General features: G+C 33.2%; 2 protein-coding genes across 2 annotated transcripts; one reads left to right on the top strand and one right to left on the bottom strand.

The window, feature by feature from the left end:
• Positions 1 to 573: 573 nt before the first annotated feature.
• Positions 574 to 14,386, top strand: pyd3 (beta-ureidopropionase pyd3). The gene is made up of 12 exons (XM_067263276.1): positions 574 to 791; positions 2,098 to 2,357; positions 2,433 to 2,527; positions 2,626 to 2,787; positions 7,602 to 7,656; positions 8,728 to 8,842; positions 12,616 to 12,697; positions 12,784 to 12,826; positions 12,898 to 12,924; positions 13,013 to 13,053; positions 13,473 to 13,559; positions 13,997 to 14,386. Exons 1-12 carry the CDS (start codon positions 649 to 651, stop codon positions 14,078 to 14,080), a joined length of 1,194 nt encoding a protein of 397 aa, XP_067119377.1. The 5' UTR covers positions 574 to 648; the 3' UTR covers positions 14,081 to 14,386.
• LOC136969184 (protein GUCD1) lies at positions 13,805 to 25,506 on the bottom strand. Its single transcript, XM_067263277.1, has 8 exons — positions 25,288 to 25,506; positions 22,919 to 22,987; positions 20,533 to 20,632; positions 19,107 to 19,198; positions 17,731 to 17,833; positions 16,618 to 16,663; positions 16,458 to 16,532; positions 13,805 to 14,340 (listed from the first exon to the last, which is right to left on the bottom strand). Exons 1-8 carry the CDS (start codon positions 25,419 to 25,421, stop codon positions 14,249 to 14,251), a joined length of 711 nt encoding a protein of 236 aa, XP_067119378.1. The 5' UTR covers positions 25,422 to 25,506; the 3' UTR covers positions 13,805 to 14,248.
• Positions 25,507 to 26,208: the final 702 nt, after the last annotated feature.

The raw sequence follows: 26,208 nt of genomic DNA, 5'->3' as shown, positions 1-26,208 counted from the left end.
CGAGACTCGGAACTGCTCGAACACGTGTTAATTTGGAACGGCCATCCAGCCATCCAGGTTAAATAAACGTTAATATATACGATAGTTTAACATTCATTTATAAAAATTTTAATCATTTTGTACTACACAGAATACTTATGGAGGTATCACAATAATAGGTTGGAAAGTAATTAATACGTTCCTTTGAGCCACCGATCCTCCATGTTTAATCCAGTCATTACTGTTTCATTCACTGATTAAATATTACGCATTCTGTAACTTTACATTAAAAACACTCCCTTTTACGATATTTATTCTTATAATTTTGTAACAGTAAATTAAAAAAAATTAAAAACAAATAAATAAGCGGCCATATTTAGTCCTATTTACAATGTAAATGCGTCACTCTATAACAGTTTCTTATGATAGGTATTCTAATCAATCCTAAAAATAAAAACAACACGGATTAAAAACTATTTAAAAATATATTTTTTACCTAATAACCATTAAAAATCTACAGTTATAGCCATTTTTAATTTTTATTTCCCCCTTTTTTTTTGTTTAGGATGGAGACCGCCAGGAGAAGTATTGTTAGAGGGGACGACGAAAGATGAGGATGAAGGGGGAGGTAGGAGAGGTCGAAGTTCGCGATGATGCGAGCAAAGGAACATGGCCGATAAGTTAAGCGATAAATCGGGAAAGGAGACGAAAAACGAAGAGAAAATGGAAAGTTTAGAAAGTATTCTGGAAAAATATATACCGGAAGATGAATTGCAGGAAGTTAACAGATTATTATATGGAGGAAAATTGAAGTATAAAATCACTTTTATGTTTATATTTTATAAATCATTTTTTAACTCTATAAAAGATTTAAAGAAGTCTTTAAAGAGCTTTTATAGATTAATTGAAATATATATATATACACACACACACACACACCATCGCTCTAGAATTTATTACATATATAAATTCTAGAGCAATGGTTTTAGAAGTGGTTTTTCTACATTTTTTGAAGTCTTAAGTGGATTATTTTGGTGCGGTAGTGTGCGCATTGTACCCGATATCCAATCATTTATTTAAGCTTTGGGGAATGTTGCGACACCCTTGGAACCTGTTGCCTCACCTCGAGCATGTCCCAAAAACCGGATTGAAAATCATTGCTCCGATATGTATGAAAATAATTAAGGAAAGCAACTTTTAGTTTTTAACTCAAACACACGGTTTTTATTTTTTTAATACGTAAGCTGTGGTTTTATACCTGTTTTGAAATGTAGAGATGTAAGGTTCTTTGATATGCAATAATTAATTAATTAATTTTATTTATTTACCGTGTGCCTAGAGTGGCAAAATGTGAAAGTACGTATTTTATAAAATTTCTTGAGCACGTCTGATGTCGGATCGGTCTTAGTTTAATTAAAGGCGAGGATGGAGATTTGTGCCAACTAGAGGCACTTAACTAAGCTAGAATCGGTGCAGCATATTATAGGTAAATTGCCATGCGTAATGGCAATTAACGTGACCGACGGCAACGAAGGACGAGGCAGACCTGTAAACTGTGGCGGAAATTTAGCCGTAATTAATGTTTTCGATTGCATTTAATGTTCGTCGTCGAATTTGACCTACGGACCGAACATAACGTTACAAATTTAAAAAATGATAAACTACGAAATGATGGAACATTGTGCAAATGACGTAGAAGTATCAAAGTAGTCCTTTGTTATATTACTCGTTATGATGTTTCGTGTTATTTAAAAGCACTTTAGCTAATGATGGATGGATACGTAGATATGTCGACTATGTTGTGGCATCTGCTCGTTTGGTTCGTCTCTCTATGTACGCAATATAACGAGGGGTAACGTATCACAAACAGGTACGTGCAATTTCTGATGTGGAGGGTTGGTTTAGTCGGGTTCGAGTCTGAGTATTAGCTGCCGTGCGCTCCATGGGAATAATAAATTGAAAAGGCTATTTTGTCTGCAATACCAAAGGAATATAAGGTAGCAATTTAAATAGATTTACTGTTGAAACTGTGTTGGCAGCTTACACTAGTTTATTATAAAAAATTATAATTAAGGTACTTGAAATATTGATTTTAAATGGATTATTATTTTATAACAGATCGTTAGACATTCCGTCGCAAGCAAGAAAAATTTCGGAAGAGAAAGATTTCGACGTCAGGGGATACGTATTTACGGCAGAACCAGAAGAACTGAGGGCAAAACGTATCGTCCGTGTCGGCATCGTCCAAAATTCGATCGTTTTTCCCACCACGGCTCCGATTTCGGAACAGCGATCGGCCATTTTCAATAGAATAGAAGATATCGTAGAAGCCGCCGCACTCGGCGGAGTGAACGTGATTTGTTTCCAGGAAGCGTGGAGTTAGTATATATTTAAGTACTTTATACCGTATTCAATTATATATTTATGTAATGATCGATGTTTTTATTTTGTAGCTATGCCGTTTGCATTTTGTACCAGGGAGAAATATCCGTGGTGCGAATTTGCAGAATCGGCCGAGGACGGCCCCTCGACGCAGTTGTGCCAACAGGTTTGCACGGAGGAGGGGAACTCTTAAACATTATTTAAATATTTTCCAGCTTTTATTAAAAGCTTTTGTTCTTAAAGCACACTTTTATCATTATTTAGATGGCAAAGAAGTATAATATGGTAATAATTTCGCCAATACTAGAGAGAGACGAGGTTCACGGCAATACCTTATGGAATACGGCAGTTGTCGTATCCAACAGTGGAAAGGTTTTGGGAAAAACCAGAAAAAATCACATTCCTCGAGTTGGCGATTTCAACGAGGTAATTAATTTATAACATATTTCTGTATGATGTTCTGTCATTGGTGATTATTGTATTTACATATTCGAGTCATCAAATTATTAGCTTGTTTTTTATATTTTATATTACAAAATACAAAAAACAAGCTTATAAATAACCATTTTTAAGAATAAAATTAAAACGTTTTCTTTAAATATGTACGTAACTTGAAGACAAACGTAAATAATGTTTTGTGCTAGGATGTTTTACACCACAGCAAAACACTAAAAGAGAATTTTACTTTCCTTTATAAATTCTTTCTTGCCTAAAGCTATGTACACTAATGGGTTAATTAATAGAATTTGGCTGGCTGTAGTTTTAGTACGACTGCTTTGTTTTGGTTTACTTGGCATACGCATCACACGACACCAGTTCCATTATGGTTTTTACTTCTCTTTATTTAATTTTCTTTGTAAATATTGCACTATATGCAGTATTCTATATTTTGAGAGGATTAAGAATGATCAAAAAGACCCTGCTTTAAAAATATATTAATAATTGTTCTTTATTTTCTAGTGTTTATTTTATATTTTAATATAGTGTTCATAATTAAAGTTCACACTTCAAAACAATATAACTCTTGGGAACTAATCAACAGAAAGACATTATATTTCACATACAGATGTCTGTGTTGATGGAATTTTATTTGAAAATAAAAAAGCTAGTTACAATAATGTCGGCTAGAGCAGTAAGTGGCACTGCAATACAGTAGTGAATAATTTAAAATGTCTCAAAATTTATGATAAAAATGGTATGACGTGTTAGGCAACAGCACAATTGATATGCCGACATCCATTGTCGGCAACACGATCGTCGAATTTGCAATTCGACGATATCACAAATATTAAAACAACATATTTAAGAAAAATTTACTAGAAAAGTATATCTTATGATCTATGTTATAGGTTGCTGGAAGTGATTAAAAATAGACACCATAAAAAAAGGCAGATAATAACCGACATGCTGCACATATAACAGGTAGGACCAGCACCATTATCATTGAATCCATACAAATGGTTTTATCTGTTTTGGGTGACAGTATTGAACCATTACTCAATCCAGATGATCCACCATCACCACTTATCAATACATATGAAAATAATACTTAATTATTTACAGCTACAAATGAATACTCTAATTCAGGATTGTAGTGATAAGTGATGCAGCTGTCAGGGAAAATATGGAAGTAGCAGATGATCCACCATCACCCAAAAGAAGATGTTAAATAATATTCAGATAAAATAATACTAAATAGTAACAATTGCTCTCTAAAAAATAATTATTCATATTATATTTATAGTATTACTCATTAGAAAAAGCCCAAATCCAGCTAATAGAGGAGGGCATAAAAACAGAGAAAATGATACAAGATACGACTTAAGATAGAGGTACAGTAGAGCATCGATTATCCGACCGCGTTCTAGTCGGCAAATTCAAATGTCCGCTAGCGATGTGGCGCTACAATATTTGGCTGTGTCTTGGCTACTTTAATATTATTTTTGTTAAATTTTTGCGTGTTTTAGCTGGCAACACTGGCTCGACCATGAAAGGGAGGCCAGTATTTAAACCAGGCTTAATTTTGTTTAACAACGTTATCCAATTGCTGTTTTTAAAACGTGTGTGAGATTTAGCGGCAAAAAAGCGAGTGCTTTTTTTCCGCTAAATCTTGCACACGTTTTAAAAACAACAATTGGATAGCGTTGAGCTGTGAAACAAAAGAAAATTTTGGACTTCTTTTTCTAATGTATAGGCTTACTTTATGTAAAATATGTAACCCGAATATAAATTTTTTGTTTTATACTGTATTTTTCAATATATAGTACAGTAATGTATTTATTTTGTGCAAAATAAAGAAATAATTTTTAATGATAAAATAGCGATATACTAATATACTAATTACATTTGATATACTAATAATGTATTTTTTCATACTTTTCGGTTATCTGTTTTTTCAGTTATCCGACCAACCCCAGTCCCCAATTGAGTCGGATAATCGATGCTCTACTGTATTAAGGTTAAAAAAGTTGAAACTTCTGCAAGAACTAAAATTACCAGAAAATAAATAAATGTATTTAACTTATAAGTTAAATACATTTAATTATTATAAATATTAAAGTGGCCCTTTTCGGGGCCAACAACTTTAGTTAAGAGTGGTCATATCGTATTAATAAACAATTAGATGATGGAAGATCAAAGAAAAAATATATGAAAATAAAGATTATAATTTTTAGTGAAATGTGTGATTATTTCAGTAAGTTGTATTGCATAAAAGAAAGACAAAAGCATAATTCATACGTAAAATATATATACGAGATGTGTTTTTTAAGTAAGTACCAATTTGATATTAAAAAAATACAACTGCAATTTTTTAAATCATTTTATTCTTACATGAAAGCCTATACCTTAATCTGCTTTTCAATATAATATCCTCCAATATGAAGGCACTTTTCATATCATACAACCAGCTTCTGAATTCCATTCTAAAATGCCTAAACCCGCTGCCTGATTTGCAACATGGAATTTTGTCATTGTCGTCGTAGTGTTGACTGTCTAGATGTCTTTTCAAGTGGAGGAACAAGTGGTAGTCGCTAGTCGCCGGATCGGGGCTATACGGAAGGCGATCGAGTTTTTCCCAGCCATACGATGCGATAAGATCTCGGGTTTGTCGAGCCACGTGTGGACTGGCATTGTCACGAAGCAAAACGATCCCCTTACCGAGCTTGCCACGCTTTTTCTTTTAGATGACGAAATCGTAAAGCGTCTGTTTTCTCGACTTTTGCAACGACTTTCTACGCCAAGTCTTCGGTAATGACAGACGATCGCCTCGTGTACATTAGTACGGCTGTCTTTAAATGTTCTAACCAATTTTCTTACCATTCCATCACTCGTAATATTTTTCCCATACACTTTGCTAATCTGCCGACGAATGTCGGCCACTTTCGTGTCTTTTGCGTTAAAAAAACAAATCACTGTGCATACTTCACAATTGACAGGATTTTCAATTGTCTGAGGCATTTTAAACACACACGAACAAATGTAAAACGAACGAGTGCTTCCATAATTACGTCTGTGGCTAGCCGACAGATGTAGGTACTCGGCACGCATTTGCGGAACACCAACCGAAGCACTGCAGCGGTCCTATTTTAAAATGGTACTTAAAATTATATACGTGGTGTGTTTTTTAATTATCAAATAGCTATTTAGCTATTGTTTGTGATTTTTCATATTTTATATCTAAGTAATGTGTTAAGTCCAAGATATAAGTTTTAAATAAAATTTTGAAATTTGTAAATAAAGTTAAGACATTAATTTATATTTCTAGCTCAGCTTTCTACGAATAAATTTTATAATGACTTTAAAACTGTTTTTAACCACATCAAATACATAAAATGTCAACAAATCTGATGATTTTAAAGTAAAATAACCAAATATTTGGTAGAACAAACATTAAACTAAATATATTTCCAAAAGAAATTTAAATTAAGAAATCATAATTTAAATCTTTTTGAGGAAATATGGATGAATAAAACAATTGTATGAATGTTTATTTAATTTGTTACATACGTTAAGTAATATTTTTATTTAAAATGAATAAAAAGAGAATTATTTTGTCTGTGGTAGGCTTACTCTTTATCAAAATTATATGGTCCCGAAAAGGACCTTTTGTCATAGTCCTAAAGTACTGTTTCGTTCGACTAAAATGTTGCGGTTCGATAGATCTTCGAAGAGCAGATCCCAAAATTGATTGCTCGTTCGTCGTTGAAATTTCTTCTTCTCTTTCTTCATTTTAATGATCTGTAATAAATTCCTCTTCTTTAAAATCAATGGCCCAATTATGCAAAATTGCTGTGGCTATTATTATATTAAGTGTGTTGTCTAATTTAATTCTCAAACAACTTCCAATGCATGGAAATCGTCTTTTCCAGACCCCAAATAATCTCTGTGATATTTCTTGCCGAACAAGCTTTGTTATACTGTCTTTCGACATGATTCTGCAGATGTAAAAATGGGGTCATTAAATATGGCAAACAAGGATAACCACTGTCACAATTTCGGCATTCTTTGGATGAACTAATGCCTTTGAAATGCTTTGGATGGTCCTGATAACAATATGGTGATAATTAGTAAAGAATACAATAAGTTCCTACAAATATTAGTAAAACTTAAAGGGAATAAATATTAAACTTGGCAGTCTTAAGTGTGGTGGTAGTCAGATCACTCTAATCACTTACGATTTCGTGTGTGCCAAACTTCTTAGACCCAAGGTTGACATCCGAGGCTTGTAAAAATTGTATACCAATAAATATAAGGTGATAAATTATGTACGTCGGCAGTTCTCGACTTTTTTTCGCTCGCGTACCACCCGAGCCTTCCGCGTAAAGACTCGTAGCACTCGCTAATGGATCCTTCTCGAGTATGTGTATCATTGGGGTATGCAAGAAAGATATGTTTTGTATTGACTACTGATTTGAAATGTTAACGTTGGGGATTTGCGATTACATCCCAGATGACTTTTACCATGTTTTATGACATATAAGACGAGGTTTATCCAGAAAAAAAGGCTAAAAAAATTGTTGTGTCTTGTATGTAAAGTTGCAATCTCTCACAGGCTATATTCCTTAAATATTCTTCAATAGGTTACTTATCTGTGCTGGAAGAGGGTGCTGTAAAATATAGTACCTGATTTATTGGTATCCAATGTGATGATAGATATTGATTATTCAGTGTATTTACTTAAAAGTACAGTTAAAATATTTATGTAAATGACAAAACTTTAAGATCGATTGTTATTTCAGTCCACGTACTACATGGAGGGAAACTTGGGACATCCCGTGTTTCAGACACAATGGGGTAAGTATTTTTCATTTGTACGTAAATTGAATAACTTGAAAATTAATTATTACTTTCGTATTTTGATAATCTAATTGTGTTTTTAAATAATAGGACTTAATTAGAATTGTTTACATATTTTATTTGCTGTTTCTCTTACAAATTTCTTCAAAAATCCTTTTTGTCATCTTTTATAGTTTAGGTAATTTTAATTCTTTTACATTCTGTCGTCATTATCATTATTGCTATTCCATTATTCGGCAGTTTGTAAAACTACAACTATATTTGCTTCATTTGTTCCCATAGTGAAGAGCGAGTCTATTGTCCGAGTCATCTAGCATTGTGTTTCTTTCTCTTTTTTTCCCTATTTTATCATACTGTTGGGTATGGAGATATCCTTTAAACGTAAGAATTTTATCCTTTTTCTCGACTCTAAATGTAGGATCCGTGTAGTTACGTATCATTTTGTTGAAGGTATGTTCTTCAGACATGCTTTTTAATTCTTCTAACACATTCCACTTGCAAGAAAGGTGGTTTACATTATCGGTGAATCTAATACTGATTAATCTGTCACCAATTTCTTAAGCCAAGAACATTTTCTAACTTTTCTGTAATATTTTACCTAATACTCTTGTTCAGAATCTTTTCTGCTCGAAAAATCAAACTAATTTTTTGGAAATCGGTAAAATTTAATGGTTCTCCTTTCTTTTCCGAGGGAATTATGTCTCTCTATCTTGGTTGTTTCCTTGAATTGTGTCTTTCTATACCTCTAAAGCCAGCTCCACACATTTGCCAATTGCCAAATAATTACCCGTTTGGCACAACATACCGACGACGATTGGGAAATGGCAAATACTGAATATTAGTCACTAGTAAATCATCCGTGCTACTTGGTATTGGCCAAATGTTTGCTTGGCATTTGAAAAATAATGAATATGTGGGGCTGGCTTAAAATTGAACATTTTTACAAACTGATGGGATATTGTCGTCCTCCCAGTGGATACCTTACATTAACACACATTACTACGCATGTAATTTCATCTCATTTCGACGAATTAATCGTTAAACTCTTTGTGCTCGTTACCTTTTTAGGCAAAATTGCAATTAACATATGTTACGGTCGTCACCATCCGCAGAACTGGATGATGTACGGTATCAACGGTGCAGAAATTGTTTTCAATCCTTCTGCCACAGTGGGAAATTTAAGGTAAATTATTTTGGAATTATTTTCTTAGGTTGTGTCGTTATCCAAATTTACAATAATTTACACTGAACTTTATTAGCAGAGCCAATTAATTTATATTACATCCTAAAAACAAAGTTATGAGTCAAACGATTCGTGACTTGAAAGAGATTAATCTGTGGGGGTGATTTAGTCATGTCGGGAAGAGGAAGAATGCGGAAAGAAGAGTTCTTGGGAGGTGGAGTGTGGGAGAAAGGAATGGAGAGGAAGAAAGTCTAGTCGATCATGCTGTGGCTTTTGACCTTGCACTAGTTAACGCCTACTTTCTAACCAGTTGGTTCACTTTCTTCTCATACATGAGTGGAGATAGATCCAGCCAGATTGATTTTTTCTTGTGCCACAGGAGACATCTGAGAGAAGTGAGAAACAGTAAGGTGTTAAATGGAGAAAGTGTTGCTGCACAACATAGTCCTGCTGGTGGATTGTGGCTTTCTTATGGGCAATTGTGTGAGAATTGTGTTAGCCAGATTGAACAAAGAATCAAATGGTGAAGATTGAAAGAGGAGGAATTAAGGAAAGAGTTTAAGGTAAAAGTGTTAAAAGAAATCCAGTTTCCGGATGATGTGCAAACATGGCGGTTGCTGAATAGTAATTGCATTTTGAAAGTTGGAGACGAGGTGTTGGGAAAAACTTCAGGGAAGAGATCGCCAGAAGGAAAGAGGCAAAGAAAAAGTAAGATTTAATGGGAAAGCTGGAAGATAAAGAAACTTACCATTTGGCAAATACCGTATTAGCCCGAATATAACGCGATATTTTTCGACCATTTATTTTCCGTTAAAAAATCGACTCGCGCTAAATTCGGGGTTTAAGTAATGGAATGTAATATAAACAAGGACATTTTCCTACAGAGATTGAAACGCGACTGAACGTCAGACCTAGCTCGACCGACCACTTCAAAACAACCATGTGATCTAGTTAGTAGGCCTGCGCTTTTGTTTGCATAGCGCTACTATAGTAAGGCTATGTCTCCGCTTGTTCGAAGTTCATTAGTCACGTGATTTTTCGACCGCCTTTTAGTCACGTGGGCTCTCACAGACGCCATTTTTTATCTTAAAATTGTGAAATTTTTGGCTTCGCTCGAAAAATTATTATTACATCTTTCTTTTCTTTATTTTCTCTACTTTTAAACAATGTAAAATATTTCTATATTGACAAAAATGCTTTATTTGTGTCGAATTTAATGTAATTTGATACGTAAAACGCAAAAAATAAACATATCAAATTTCAACTCGCTGTAATTTATCTCATATTTCACCGATTGCCATCGGGTTTGTTTGTAAATGGGGAAGAAATATGACTCATTCAAGTTAAGTCAGTAGAAATTTCGTACTACTGCGAGAAAATTTGTCAATAGACCCGCTTTACCCCCTAACGCGAAAGTCAATAATGAATAACGGAAGTCAATGAGTTCTCATTCTGAAAACAGTTCAGATTCTGAATAAGCATTTCCGTTTTTTGTTGTTACTTACGCAATATTAATTTTGTTTTACATTACTTAATTTTATTGACATGAATGTAAGCTGTGTTATTAGCTATAAATACCTAAATAAATGCTTATCTGATTGAATTTTACTTTCTTTGAATTCTTTTATGAGTATTATTTTTTTTTCTAAATATCTTTATGAAAATTTTGGAGTCGCGTTAAATTCGGGGTCGCGTTATATTCGGGCTAATACGGTAAAATGACTAAAAAGGAAGTGGCTATTGCGAAAGCAAAGGCTTTAGAAGAGGCTTATAAAGTTTTCGAAAGGAAAGGTGGTGAAAGGCAGTTGATGAGAATCACCAATGCAAGAGATAAGGCATCAAGAGATTTCACCTCTATTAAACTGATTAAAGATAATAAAGTAGTAGTATTACAAAATTATGAAAGGGTCAAAGAAAGATGGAAAGAATATTTTAGGAATTTATTGAATGAAGAAAATCCCAAAACTGTATACAAGAATGGAGAGGCAAGTGATGAAGTGATGCAAGATATTAGCAGAGAAGAAGTGGAAAGTGTGCTCAGGAAAATGAAGGTGGGGAAAGCAGGAGGCACTGATCGGATTCCAGTTGAGGCTTGAAGAGGTTTGGGGTACGGAGGGAATTGATATCCTCTGGGACCTTACGAAGAAACTCGCAGCAGGAGAAGATCCCAGATGAATGGAGGAAGAGCATTCTGGTGTCGATCTTTAAAGGTAAAGAAGACATACAGAATTGCGGAAATTACAGAGGTATAAAGTTATTGTCCCATACTATGAAGATTTGGAAGAAAATTGTAGAAAAAAGGATTAGGCAGGAATCCGAGATTGGAGAGGAACAATTTGGCTTTTTGCCAGGAAGGAGTACAACTGATGTTATCTTTGCTCTAAAACTGCTGATGGAAAGGCACAGGGAAATGCAGGAAGATTTGCACATGGTGTTCATAGATCTAGAAAAGGCATATGATAGTACCAAGGCAAGAGGTATGGAGATGTTTGAGGGAAAAGAATGTTCCAGAAAAATATGTTAGGCTCGTCAAGGAAATGTACGAGGGAGCAGAGACCCAAGTTAAGATTAGTGTGGGCACTACAGAAGGGTTCTTCGTTAATGTTGGTTTACATCAGGGATCGGTCCTTAGCCATTATTTGTTTGACCTAACAATGGACATGTTGGTGTATGATGTAAAGTGTGAGGCTCCGTGGAGTATGCTGTTTGTGGATGATGATGTGCTGTGTGAACTTTTCCAAACCAAGGCTGAGAAGAAACTGGAAGATTTGAGGAAAGTTTTGGAAGAAAGAGGCATGAAGATTAGCAGAACTAAAACAGCATACGTGATTCTGAATGGTAGACACGAGTGTAATATTAAAATCCAAAATGTGCCGCTCCCTTTGGTTCCGAGTTTTATATATCTTGGGACATTTGTGAAAATGGAGGAGGATTGAAATCGGAGGTGCAGCATAGAATTCAATGTGGATGGATGAACTGGAGGAAGCTGAGTGGTGTGTTATGCGACAAGAAAGTTAACTGCAGTCTGAAAGGAAAAGGAAAATTGTATAAATCAGTAGTTAGACCTTCAAAGTTATATGGAGTGGAGACATGGGCAATAACAAGAGCCCAAGAAAGAAAGATGGAAGTAGCAGACATAAGAATGTTGAGATGGATGTGTAGTGTGTCAAAGGAATGATTTTATTGGAGGTTCTGTTAAGGTGGGCCCCTGAGCAAAAAGATTCAAGAATGTAGGTTGAAGTGGTTTGGTCACATAGAGTGAAGAAGTGACAATTATGTTGGAAAGATAGGAAAACTGGTAGTAAAAGGAAAGAGGAAGACCAAAGATGCATTGGTAAGATAAGGTAGAAGAAGACTTGAACCAGAAGGGACTTAAGTAAGAAGAAGCCCTTGATAGGGAGAAATGGAAGAAACGTATTAGAGAAAGAAATGCCGACCACATATAAACATGGGAAAAGGCGAAGATAAAGAAATAAAGTCAATTGGTCAAACTAACCTTCTTTTCTTTACATTAGTGTTCAAAACCATTGCATTCTAACTTAGCTTTGGAACCAAACTTTGAACTTGGTTTAAATCAAGTGTAAACCAAGCTTAGTCATCAATGGAAGATTTACAAATAAATTATTCAGTTGTTCTTTTCTCTAATTTGGTTCTCTAGCCTTTGAGAACAACTAGCACTTTTATCTTTTTGTAAACACAAGTTGACATTTACACAATTAAAAATTCATAATGGTTTGGAGATGACAATCGTTCTTCAAAATTTATTTTTTCAGCGAGCCATTGTGGTCCATAGAAGCGAGAAATGCAGCCATAGCCAACAGTTATTTTACGTGTGCCATCAACAGAGTCGGAACGGTTTGTATTCTTTATTATTATTTATTTTGACATTGTTGTTAAAGAAAGAAATAACATTTTTAATTTGAAATTTAACGTGCGTGCAGGAAATTTTTCCTAGGGAATTTACGTCGGCAGACGGAAAGCCCGGTGAGTTTTTAATGTATAGAATTGTAAATACTTTTTATTTGTGACAAGTAAATGCGAATGTTTCATTTCAGCTCATAAAGATTTTGGATATTTTTATGGTAAAAATTTTTCACTTTTTGCTTAAATGTTAAACCATAAATGCCTAAAATTGTCATCATTTGTAAAGTTACTTGCTTCTAAATACAGGATCCAGCTACATTACTGCTCCGGATGGCACGAGAACACCCGTAAGTAAAAATTTTCATACGATATTTAGTACCAAATATATTTGAACGTGATAAAGATTAATATCTTGTTATAATTTTGTTGAAAATCTCAACATTGAAAAGTGCTTGCAACAGACTTTTTTAATATCCTACTGCCAGAACGTAGAATTTTAAAGCTTGGTGCAAAACTGGTCTAAGCAAATTTGTCTGTAAATGAATGGCGGATTTGGGGTGGCAAATGCTCGTGTTATATAAAACTCGGCACGTCTACGTGTCGAAGCAGTCGTGTCGACTCGTTTGTGTCAGCCTTTAGAATTGCCATTGTGTTTAACAGCACAAATAGCTTCATAAAACTGGGCTCCAGCACTATCTCATAATTATGATTTAATTCTCAATGAAAAATGCTCTGGGTATTTATATTTATTTTCCATCATTTTTAGGGTCTGTCTAGATTGAAGGATGGTCTACTGATCGCTGAAATGGACTTGAATCTATGCCAACAGATGAAAGATAAATGGGGTTTCAGAGTAAGTATATTTTTGTTATAATTAAGAGAGGTTTAAATTGGTTTCTTGTTGTGAATGACTTATTGGGCAATTTAAATCTGAAAGAAAAACGTGATCTTCATACAATATGCTTTAATGATGTTCAAGAGCAGCTTGAAAATCACTACTAGTGTGTGTGTGTGATGATTTATATTCTTTGTCACCAAAATGACGACCTGCACAATTTTCAGTTCCATTCACATTTAAGTGATTCATAACCTAACAAATTTAACATTTAAATCCAATTTATTGTTATTCAAAATTTATTAGGATGTAAATTTTAAACAAAAAAATATGACTATGAATATACTAAGACAATATCTCGTATACATAAAAAATATATTTACATACAGAAGTTTCTACGGCCGATCCGACTTTTTGTTTTTTTGTTTCGGTCTTTTGATATTTTTATTTTGCAGATGACTCAACGTCTGGAATTGTATGGCGACTCACTCTACGAGGTCGTCCAACCAGATTACGAACCCTACGTTATCGGAGAGTGAATTGTCGGGAGTACAAAGAAACAGAAGTGCCTAAACCGAAAGGACAGTTTTGATTCTAAGTAAATTGTTGCTAGCGAGAAATTTATTTTTTTAAAATTATGAAATGTTGTTAATCGAGACAAATTTTGACATTAAAAAATTGTTAAAAGTTACGAAACGTAATTGTAATCATCTGTTTTTGTACACGAAGATGACATCTTCGTCTGTTCCGAAACTTCTCCTTGCTTTATCAAAATCTTCAAAAGGCATGATGCATATTTCTGGAAACAGAAAACTTTCTCCATTAAAATGGAATTTTTGAATTTATACGATTTAATGTCATCATACAGGAATAATTTTTTCGAGATTTTTTTTTCATTTAAAAAAAGTTTACGCGTCAAAATACAGCTTATAAATATTTTGTTTCAAAAATCCATTAGAAATTATACTTTGCCGACAAGTACAGTTGTCGTCTTGACTTGTTCTTACATAGAGATGTATTGTACAAATATTACAACTGAAAAAATATTTTTCATTTGACATTTTAGGCAATTCTATGCCAGGGTAAAATAAATTTTATATCTTCAGCTTGAACACTAACTATATAGTGTATTTACTCGGACACATGGCAAATTTCATCACTAATTTTTATTCAGTCGACGGAATAAAAATTAGTGATGAAATTTGCCATGTGTCCGAGTAAATACACTATATAATTAGTGTTCAAGTTGCAGAATAAGTACCTGCACGGTTTCGTAAATACTGCAAATTTTATATCTGTTTATTGTATTACTTCCTTCATTTACGTGCCATATCACATAAGGAAATATAGAATGTTCCAAATCTTGTTAAAGTGTACATTGTTAAGAAAAAATAGAGGAGAAAATATGATCTAATTATTCTAGATAGGATTGATCCTACCCATAATAAGCTAAAATATAAATCAAAAAAAGCCCTAGCATTATTATGTCAAATATTTAATAAGTACATCCACTGCAGATGCAGATTCCCTTTTAACATAGAAGTATTGTAAGATCTAGACAATGATTACAATAATAAACTGAGGCTTTATTAAGTCTATTTTGATTAATCCTCAGTCAAAACTAACAAGATAAAACAAATTTTTAAGAAAAAGTCAATACTTTTGTGAAGTTCCAGATGAGGCTTTACATGCACACCCTCCTTGGATTTGGCTTTCTGGTGACGACAAACTCCATACACCCCAAAGTTTACATGGTCATGTAAATTCAGTAAGTTTTCCTGTTCCAAGGGCAAGTCAAAAAAGAGTGAGAATGAATTTATTGATCATTGATATTAGGCAGGGTCTAAGTTGATGTGGCATTTTTGGAAGTAATCCCCATTCAGTTGTATGCACTTGGCCCAACATGTCTGCCAGACCTGGAAAACATGCTGGAACCCATCTTTTGACATCATCACAGAACCACTGTTGATGAGCCAAAATATTGGCCCCACAGTGCCAATTTAACACGAGGAAATGAAAGAAAGTGTCAAATATTGGACAACAACATTGGCAAAGCGAGGGCTTGTTATTGTTGGAGTATAATATCAACGAGATGGATGAAGTCAAGGCATTTTCATCAGGTGTTTGTCCAGGGTCTTCAAAACTGTCCAGTAACTGTTGTATGTTGGTAAATCATTCCACATCAGTTGAAGAGGAAAATCACCAGTACCTTTCCTTCAGACCAAACAACCCTGGGTCTTCTTTGACCACAGGAAATGTGTATCAAACCATCAAACACCAAATGTGTGCACACCCTCTATACAGCCTGGACCTTGCTCTGCATAACTAAATTTTTTGTTCCTTCTTCTGAAAATGAAGCTGTAAGTCAGTGTTTCGTCTCACCATTGGCCATTCTGAAGACGACATTAAAAGACTGGTTTTAGCACATCTTCCAGGACTGACAGACATATTGGGCCTAGTGCATACGACTCATGGAATTTTTCTGAAGTAGTCCCCATTATCAACCTGGACTCTGCTCAATGTATTTTGTGAATAATAAATTTATTCTTGCTCTTGACTCATCCTTGTAAATTTGGTATGCACCATCCATATAACTTGTGGAAAATATCATCCTAGCTGGATGATATTTTCCACAAGTTAAATGTAATTGCAACTTAACTTAAAATTAGAGTGAATGTTGTCAAACTTTTTCTTAAATATTTAAAGTGTACAATTATTTCTGAGAAGTTTGTCATTTGCAAAATCGAAAATGGAATGTATTCAAATATGGTTGCCTTCGAAACTCTTGTTCCGCCACTAAAAAGCATTTTTTTAGAGCTAGCGATGTACAGACATTGAATATTTTTATCTTGTTCTGTAATATTTCTGTTGAAGCATATTATTACTAAGTTTAATCAGTAAGAAAGTAATACTTACTATTAGTAAGCGTGGGATTTCTATATAAAATTTTCTTTTCCGTCATATTATAGCCGCACGCCACTATGTAATGGCCTAGATAATTTTAAAAAATAAGTCAATTTTTTATCAACATTTATCATTTATGCAATAATTAAATTTGATGAAAACATTTTGTTACCTTGATAAGAGAACATGCAACACCAATTCAAAAGCTGAGGCACACACTGTAAGAAAATATTATAATTATAATTATCTGTGTGCGCTAACATTCCATTAATAACAATAACCTTAACTAATTTTAATTATATTAATGTTAGTTATCAGTTTAACACCTGAGCTAATTACAGTTGAAGAACATTGTTTACTTCTGAAAATTTTAATCAGATGCATATTTGTACCCATTTTCAAAGTACTAAAAAACAAATACATCAGTCTTGGCCGTGACCAGTGCACTAATGAATGGTTTAATAAGCTTTTACTGGAATGTTGCGGCATTTGCCGACTTATTTTGTCAAAATAAGTTTGGGTTAATACAGATGAGTAGTAAAAATGGTGTTAATAATATGACAGGAGGAGGAGGCCACATTGCTTTGTCAGAGCTCACCACATCCACAGCCTGATGAGTGCAATGTGCATTGGTCGCCGTACCTACAAACTCTTCGGGAAGTATTGGAATGCATTGCAGTATGTCGTAGTTCACCGAGGCACCGTTTGATGCCTACTGGAATGTATGCAACATTTCAATAGTACTTTAATCATGAATTACTTCTATAAGTTATTAAATAATCTATTTTGATGCTGGCACTAGAGAAGATGTGGAGGGAACAAAAAGTAATTATCCAATTTTAACCAGTCATTTTTCATCGTATAGTAATGTCTCTGTAATTTGATAAATATCAGACTACTGGAATTTGGATTAAAAAAAATACAATTACAGTACATTGTTCGCAGGTTAGTTTACCATATTAATCACAACTGTGACTATTTTGCCAACCAGATATGCAAGAAACATCTAGCAACTGACACAGTATATCGTGTCTCTCTGTCACATTGACAAGTGGTAATACAAAAATTTTGTGCGCGCCACTCTGCAGAATGTCAGATTACTGAACGTGACAGATGTAGAGACTGCTGTATCCGTCTTTTATTAAACAGGAAACTTTTTAAAGTGTTAATTACAAAAATTATGTAATTAAAATGACTGTTCTGTCGGCATTTACTTATTCAGTGCTTTTTTATGATATTAAAGAAAATAAGGAAAAAGCAAAAGAAATTTTAAAATATTTCATACCTTAAAATGACATTTTTCACAATAAAGAAGATTTGCATTTACTAATATAATCGCCGGATTTCCTAATTGTAACTGTAACAATATTTCGGACAAATCCACAGACCTATAATAGTAATAACATATATATATATATATAATTTTATTTCATAAAAAATAATTATAAATTACTCTTGAATTTATATTTAATTTGGAGAGAGAGATTAAATACATGAATCTTTACATTGTCATAAAAGTAAGACAATATTTAAACTAACAGTTAAGAAAAAACAAAAAACTCCTGCAGACTTAATTCTATAGACTCGTTTCAGAACCCCCAAGGTCGGTGCCCAGGGCATATACCCCTCCCCATTAGTTTGTACACTGTTATGCTCTGAACCTACAAAAGGGTGCAATTTTAAAATTACTCGAGTAGAATGCATTAAAATGTATCAAAACAAAGACGAGTGGTACGGCTAACGAGACACGGCAGCTCGATAATTTATTCTATCCTATTCGATCGATCCGATCCGTTGCTTATAATGGATTAAGCAAACTGACAAATTACTACCATTTTGTAAATTTGTTACTCATCAGACTTACTCTTCATCAAATTGTTCTTTATAAATCTTAGTGGCACTAAAAATTTTCTTTCTATTCATTTCTTCTTTTGTTATATTATTCAAAGGAAAAGACCGTGTTCATAAGTATACATATTCAAAGGACAATTCAAGACCGTCTTGAAAAGACGAAGCTTCCGAAGCTATAAATAAACAAGAATATAAAGACACTTGAGTAACGAGCAGCACTATAATAGTTAGTTATTGGTGTTAGTGTGTCTACAAAATTAGTATTATTATATATATCATGCCAGTTAAGATTAACACAGTTACGTCAACAGAAATCAAACAAATAGTTAGATATGATGTCAAATCCATCATCACAGTCACAAGATTTGGAAGTAACATTAAAATTTTAAAGCCTTTTGTTAAAAATATTACTCTTACATTGTCCTGTATTCATTAATTTTCTACCTTTACTTTCTTTGAGTCGAGTATTTAATAGTTTTGATTATTTTTAACGATAGACAAACAAACTGGATAGGTGTAACATATATAATGTTACTACGTTTCACCCCAATTTTAACCGTCATTACTGATTATAGTAAGTTTAGTGTGTTATGGAATGACTTCTGATGACATTACACATTAACGTTCATTATCATCAACTACAGTTATGTATTCTAGTAAATGTTGACAACTACCCACTCTTATCACATAATGAAGAGTTTGCCTGGTTTCAAGATGTATGACTGTTGCTAAACTTGATTTATTGATACTTATTTATTTAGTTTTGTAAAATAAACTCGTTAACAATTTAGAAACGATAATTAATTTTACCTCAATTGTACATTGACTCCGATTTCCGTCGCACGAGAAAATTTTTCGCTGACCCGTTGCTCGTCTCTCGAAAGAACTTGCTCGTAAAATGTCTGCAAAATTTATAACGTTAACAATAATCAAAAACAGAATACATAAAAAAAATTATAATCTTAATTTATGGTAATATAATAGTTCAAAATAAATTTTTAATTAATGTTATGAGCTGCCTATTTGAAGAAATAAACACCAAATATCAGACTAAATCATCATAAATTAACCTTAACGTAGTCTGAAAATAATTAAAGATAGTAATTGTAATGTCATCACGTGTAGAGATTAATTATTTAATTCAAAATTACTTTCTAATAATTTGAGAATTCTGAACACGAAAGTTGATCCGAAAAGGGACTCAAATCCACAATTACTACATACCAAACAAACGTGTTAATTTAGAATTAATATAAACGGATTAACGCTCACAGGACTTTATCAATTCATAAATTCAGGATGCTTAGTGTGCTTATACCCAAGTAACTGATGAGCGCAGATAGCTACAGTTATGAATATAATATATAGTTATTCTAAAGTAAACACATGCTACAAGACAAGACTACTTGTGTGCACCAAGCAGTCAAACTTGTAAGTTAACACTTCTATCTTGAAAACAATGCATAATATGGAAAAAAACTTAATTACAAAGTTGTAGAGCATGACTGATTTAGTACACCCTGGATACATGAATAGTGTGAAAAAAAGTTGTATTTTTATGTTCATTTGTAATGTGTATTTCCCATTTTTCTATGTCTTCATGCAGCATTCATTACTATACGTCATATGTTGTTCATTGCTCACATGTCAGCAGGAGTGCCTGTACATTGGGGCACATGCCCCTTTTTGTCTTGGTTGACCTTTTCCTAATCCTCAAGGTTCCCTAAACAACAGAAAATTTGTGACAACCTATTCTGCAAATATAAAAAAAAACTAATGAATGATATTTATCCATTGACCCATGCAATTTTGTCATATGTTGACCAAAACCCCATTCTCTGTTTTCAAGTTAGTGCAACCAGCACCATGTTGTGGGATCACTGATCCAATGTCGAATCAATGTTGAGTTTGAAGTTCCTTGCGCAATGTACTGTACAATGCCTTTTTTTTTATAGCCTGCACTCCCCTTTTTCATAGTTTGTGTGTGCTGCTGCATCAGTGTATAAGGACTTTACTATTCATCTTGTATACATATATTTTAATCTCTATACATGGATTGCGATACAACAAATATAGCAGATTATGTTTAGTAATTGATTTAGGCATCGGTTGTATTGTTAATAATTAGCAAATATCTGAAAAATTTATTTTTATTAATACAATATGACAATTTTAAAAAGTACATACTGTAAATAGTAATTTTAACTTAAAAGTATAAACATAGGAAGGAGCTTACCTCTCTAGTATAACCAGGATTAACACCCCAGGTTATGGTACAGTACAGATGACGAATGCCAAATCTTAGCAACAGATACGCTAAGTCAATAGTCCATGTACTAAGAAAACATCAGACAAGTTTATTATAATAAAATTTCATTTAAGTTTGTTTTAAATAATAATAATTTGTGTATTAACAATATACTGAAGTAAAACTTAACAATGTGTAGTATTTTCTGAATAATGTTACTATATTTTACAAAAGTATTTATAATATATCTCCCAAAAAGAATGCTATCATTTTAATTATTGTAATTATGTTAAGTTTCACAAAAACTTTCCATTCTTTCTCTAGCAGTTTCCTAAGTCCATAAGATAGGAGAACAAATGTTTTCAGTCATTTAAATGGCCTTCTTCAGGTACTATAACATCTATAACATTGGAACGTCAGTTCCAATGTTATAGATGTTTACAAAAGGTCTGTTTTCACTATGACCTCATAAGAAAGAAGAAACATTTTGTAAACAATGACATCATTCGAATATCTGTTAACTGACATTCCAATGTTATACATGTTATAGTACCCGAAGAAGGCCATTTAAGATGGCCAAAAACGTTTGTTCTTCCATATAATGGATTTAAGAAACTGCTAGAGAAAGAGTGGAAGGTTTTTGTGAAACTTATTTGAAGAAGCTCTAACTTTCTGTGCATGGAGTAATTATGTTAATTATTATCCTACAATGTTGTACACTGAAATATTGGAAAGCTATCCAAGTTTTACATTTATCCATCACAATTTCTCAAAGTGTGTACCTCCTGTCACATGGCACACATACCCAACCAATACTCAAATTCTTCCTATGCTTGCCATGGTATATCCATTGTCACTCCTTCCACAGCAGTCACAATTCTACAGCTCCTGCATACTACGTGAGTTGCACAATGACAAGTAATTCTGACTGCAAACTGAAGAAAACAAAACACCTTCTCTGTTGCAAAGTTCCAATTTTCATAATAACACTTTCTAAAAATTACATAGATGACAAGACAGTCGAACGCAGATGGAAGATGAAACTCGGATAGTTACTCCATCAATTGGTGTATGTAGTACACTTCTCAGATAATTAACTTCATGGCACCCAGGCAAATTAGAATTAGATGTCCCCGTGTTCAGTGGTGACTTCAGACATTATTCTTTCAGGAAATTTTTTGACAAATATTTTCTTATAAAAGATTAGTTTGGAGCCCCCTGTTAGTGGAGGTCCAGAAAATTGCCCATTTTGCCCATAGGATAATGACCTATGCATATAGATAAACTATATGCATAGGTTACGGTGTACATTTTTTAATTTGCAGATATAAGTACTCTGGCACAGAAATGGATGAGAAGATTAAGTGTCAGAGGTATAGTTCTTCTCGGCTAAAGCCACTCGTTTTCACTTATGGCTAATTAATGTCACTAGAAATTTTTGCTCGACGTTGGCTAGCTTATATTGGAGACACTTCGAGAATGATGTGCACATATACAGTACAACGTATGTACATCATTTACCTGTCGTAAAGAAGTTAAGCATTAAATTACATTGGTTGTTGCAGAACAAAGCAATGAGAACAGCTATAAATATCTTGGATTAATATTTGGCTCTAATTAATCTAAAGCAACTGATGAAGTTTCTTTTTCAGCAGAAACTAGTTTATTTAACATTATATTGATTTTAAATCTGAACTGTAAGGTTAATTCCAATTTGCTTGCTCAGTTGATCACACGCTTGTTAAATGACTAAAAACTATGGCTTGATTTTATACTGGATATTTCTGTAGATAAATCCTGAGATTAATTTACAAGTCTGCAAAATTTGGAATGCACAGAAATTAAAACTAAACACCATATGCATAGTTTACCAGCAAATAATATGTATTGGAGTCAATTAAAGACGGAATGTTTTCGGTCTTTTTCGGGCCTGCATCAAGCGTCAATCATTACAGAATGTTAGCAGAGATTCTAAACTTTGAACGTTTTTACAAGTTTGTTCTTTTGACATCACCTCGTTTCAATGCTCAACAATTTGTTGCATGCTTAACAAGAGTGCACATCTTCGGCAGGGTAATCGTCAAGAGTGTTATCATAACATCAATTAGTTTATCTTAATGAATTGATTAGTCATGTAGAGAGATATCTTCATTCCCCAATCTTTATTTTGAAGGAAGTTGTCATTTCAAAAATTATAGCAGCAAAAGCCTTCCTATATCCGAGAATAACCTCGAGGGCTGATTTTCAAAGGGTGTTTATTTATGTAAATATTAAGTATATGTATATTCCAATAAAGATTAAAAATTATAGAATATGCTTAACACAACTTTAGATGAACAGTTACTATACAATAGAAATCATTTAAAGTAAATACCTTTTTTCAAATTCTTCTTCAGATGAAATTTTTTCTAAATTTTCTAATAAATACTTTTGATCTTCTTCACTTAAAAACAAAAGAATGTGTATTATATTAAATGATATAACTTATTTACAATTATGCATTTTTTAGCAAAGATTTATTACTTCTTTATACGTAATCGCTAAATTAATATTTTACCGTATTCAAAGTCGAATACCATTTGAAGAATAAAGATCGACCGGTATGTATGCCAATGCTATCGTTCCGAGCGTAACACGCATCTTGGTTAAATACAATACATTTAATAACGAATGAGACTGTTGCAAGAAGACGAGTATCTCGGGCAAAATACGGCATAATAATGGTATACGTATCATTATGTATGTATTGTATGTATCATTTATGCATAATTAAATTGTATTAACTCAAACATGCATTCAGTGCTTTAAATTAATTATAGTGAAAAATAAATAGAAAAGAAAGTACCAAAAACATTTAAATGCATTATGACTGAAGAAAAGGACAACAGGATTTCAAGACACAACAAGATAAAGAAGGACAATAGCTAGTGGGAAAGCTCTCGGATTTTCCCGATGCAGATTATTATTAAATTTTTCCACGAAGAAAGGTCTACACTAATTATACTATCATGGGAGAAGAACGTTTGTTATTTCATTCACATCGAGTACGATAAGATATCCTTTCCAATTTGTCACTCCTGGGCCGAGTGCCGGCGCCGAATAAATATCTACAACATTTCAAGAAAGTTGAACACTTGAATCGTCTACTTGCGATACCGCTAAATCTGTATTTTCTCCAAAGTCAACTAATGGTGGAAAACTGTACTAAAATGTACGTTTATTCATGTGGTGAAATCAGATTTATCCAAAATTAGTTAGAGTCAGCTTAATTATTTGGTTAAATGTATGGATATTTTGGAAAATTTACTACATATGTTGTAAAGGTTGTTTCAATGGTGGCTACATCCAAGGTACAAGTATTTGCGAAACCAACAAGAGCTCGTACGGGGCCAGTGGTAGAGTGGGCCTTTTTGACCCTCGGCGCATTCCTTTCGCCGAGGGTCAAAAACTTAATTTTCGAACTTAATTGCTATTATTTGGCTTCCTATAGTCGCATAATATTTATAGTTTCTACTTAAAGCTATAAATAATGACTTCATGTATGAGCCAATATTATAAAGTTTGTTCAGTCATCCTACGTTATGTTGCCACCTTTTCAAAATTGCCGACCTGGACGGCAGGTCGGGTTTGTTCGAACAGAAGTCCCCGACGCATGCACAATGTTATTTTACCATGCAAAGAATAACGTGCATGCCAGTTCTAAACCAGTTAGACTTGTGTAGGAGCAACTTAAATTAAGATATGAAATAACTTAGCTTTAAAAAGCTGAGAAGCAAAAAAAAAAAAAAAACAAAAAGGTCGACAGGTTGTGACGTACCTCAGCGTAAGATGGAGAATTAACTTTCGGTGAGAATGTGAAGTCTTTTGCTGTTAAAATAAAGTAAATTTATAAAAGTATTTGCTAGTACTTTGTTTTGTCATAATTTCGCAATTTCTACGAAATTCCAGGCAAAATTAATTGTTAACCCAGACAATGAATTAAAAACTGGACTGTCTGGGTGAAAACTGGATGGGTGGCAACACTATCCTACGTTAATTTATTATTTATCTGATGAGTACTCAACATTGTGATTTGTTCTTAATAAAAGTTTGATAAACTAAACATGCGAATAATAAACACAGACAATATAGAGTATCTATACCCCATTCAACAAAGATGAGTTTGGTGAGATCCTGATAGACTGTAATGGTTTGGCTACTCATAAAGACGGTATTTTTTAATCTTTTATCTAATAGTGGCACCCCCAATTTAATAATTTTTTTCTTGTGGCACTCATTCTTCTTTCTCAACGTAGAGTTTCTTTGCTTTTAGTACTTCTAGTAATACATGTGAGAAGTGTTACGGCATAGCTCAACACTACAATTTGCAGCACTGGAACTCACCATAATAATGCTTTTGTTTAACAAGAGAACCAAGAAAATGTATTAATGTATAAAATATTATAATACATAAATCTTTGTTTTTTGTATCAAATTAATTTGCACCACAATAATCTTCTTATAATGATAATTATTGTATTCTAAATACCAATAATAGTTGAAGCTGGAACTTCACCAGTATATCAAGACATTAAAATATCTTTCACATTGACGTCGGGTTTTTAAATAGAATCTCCATTTAAAAACCCATCGAGGGCTTATCAATTAGGCCGAAAACATTTGTTTTGATTATATTTAGTTGCAGGAAAAGTATGAAAAGTGTTTAGTGTCTCGATATTATACATACTAGAAATTGGTACGTACCACAAGACCATCATCACGGCCGAAACGCCGCAGTCCCAATTATACCTCTGTCGTACATGAAATAAAGGTATTTCGATTTTCGACGGAATCTTCTGATTTGAAATGTCTCTGTAATTACCATTTTCTTGCTCCATTCAGTTGTTTTAATAAAATTGATTCATAAGCTCAATGTTTTAATACTCATAATCAAATACTTGACCTAAAAAAAATAAAATTTTTTATTAAATGCATTCGAAACTCTCATTTTAAATATAATATTACATCAATATTATAAATATGAAACAATAATTCATTTTTCTTCACGTATTATGGTTTGAAGATTCAATTATTAATAATGTATAATGAAATGATCCTATAAATATCTGGAAATTTTGCTTAAGAATCCAGATTAAATTCGGGCGATCCTTTCTAATATTAAAAAGATACTACAAAGGATTACATGGCTACAGAAAAGAATGCTGTAAATTAGTGGTTTTCACAATTATATAGTCCACGTATGGCTTAAACTGAACCACGGACTACCCTCTCTGTCTCTTATCCTGTAAAAACTAAAGCATACACTATACATTTCAAACTACTTCTAGAAACGGAACTTCAATTTACAACACAGAGCCAAGGAGAAATTAGTTTGACTTACAACAGCTTGCTTAACACCTATTGAATTGTAAGAACATAGATTATGACTTAATCAGAACCGATAAGATTTTTATCAGCTCTGATTGTCGTAACCCAGTCGAAATAGATTTAGGAACTGATTATATCGTAAAAACAGATCTACTGTAATATGTACGTATGCATCACTTAATGACAGATAAGATTATAATAGAGCTGAAAAATTTGTAACAAACTACACATTTCTACATTTAGATATGTTACAACTGTATTATGTATATTCTACACAAGTACTAGCCTATACCATAC

The sequence above is a fragment of the Centruroides vittatus genome, unplaced genomic scaffold, assembly GCF_030686945.1.
Source record: "Centruroides vittatus isolate TY-2023 unplaced genomic scaffold, ASM3068694v2 contig_1753, whole genome shotgun sequence".
Classification (NCBI taxonomy): domain Eukaryota; kingdom Metazoa; phylum Arthropoda; class Arachnida; order Scorpiones; family Buthidae; genus Centruroides; species Centruroides vittatus.
Note: the sequence above shows the minus strand (reverse complement) of the source record. Positions and strands in the feature narration are given on the sequence as shown.

What these genes read in the sequence shown, in the direction of transcription:
- LOC136969184 (XM_067263277.1), bottom strand. Translation starts at nt 25,421, where the DNA reads ATGGAGCAAGAAAATGGTAATTACAGAGACATTTCAAATCAGAAGATT. An exon ending in GGAGTCAATGTACAATTGAG is followed by an intron (nt 17,834 to 19,106) that starts GTAAAATTAATT and finishes TTACTATTATAG; the next exon opens with GTCTGTGGATTTGTCCGAAA. An exon ending in TTGCATGTTCTCTTATCAAG is followed by an intron (nt 16,533 to 16,617) that starts GTAACAAAATGT and finishes AAAATTATCTAG; the next exon opens with GCCATTACATAGTGGCGTGC.
- pyd3 (XM_067263276.1), top strand. Translation starts at nt 649, where the DNA reads ATGGCCGATAAGTTAAGCGATAAATCGGGAAAGGAGACGAAAAACGAA. An exon ending in TTGTTTCCAGGAAGCGTGGA is followed by an intron (nt 2,358 to 2,432) that starts GTTAGTATATAT and finishes TTTATTTTGTAG; the next exon opens with CTATGCCGTTTGCATTTTGT. An exon ending in GAGTTGGCGATTTCAACGAG is followed by an intron (nt 2,788 to 7,601) that starts GTAATTAATTTA and finishes TTGTTATTTCAG; the next exon opens with TCCACGTACTACATGGAGGG.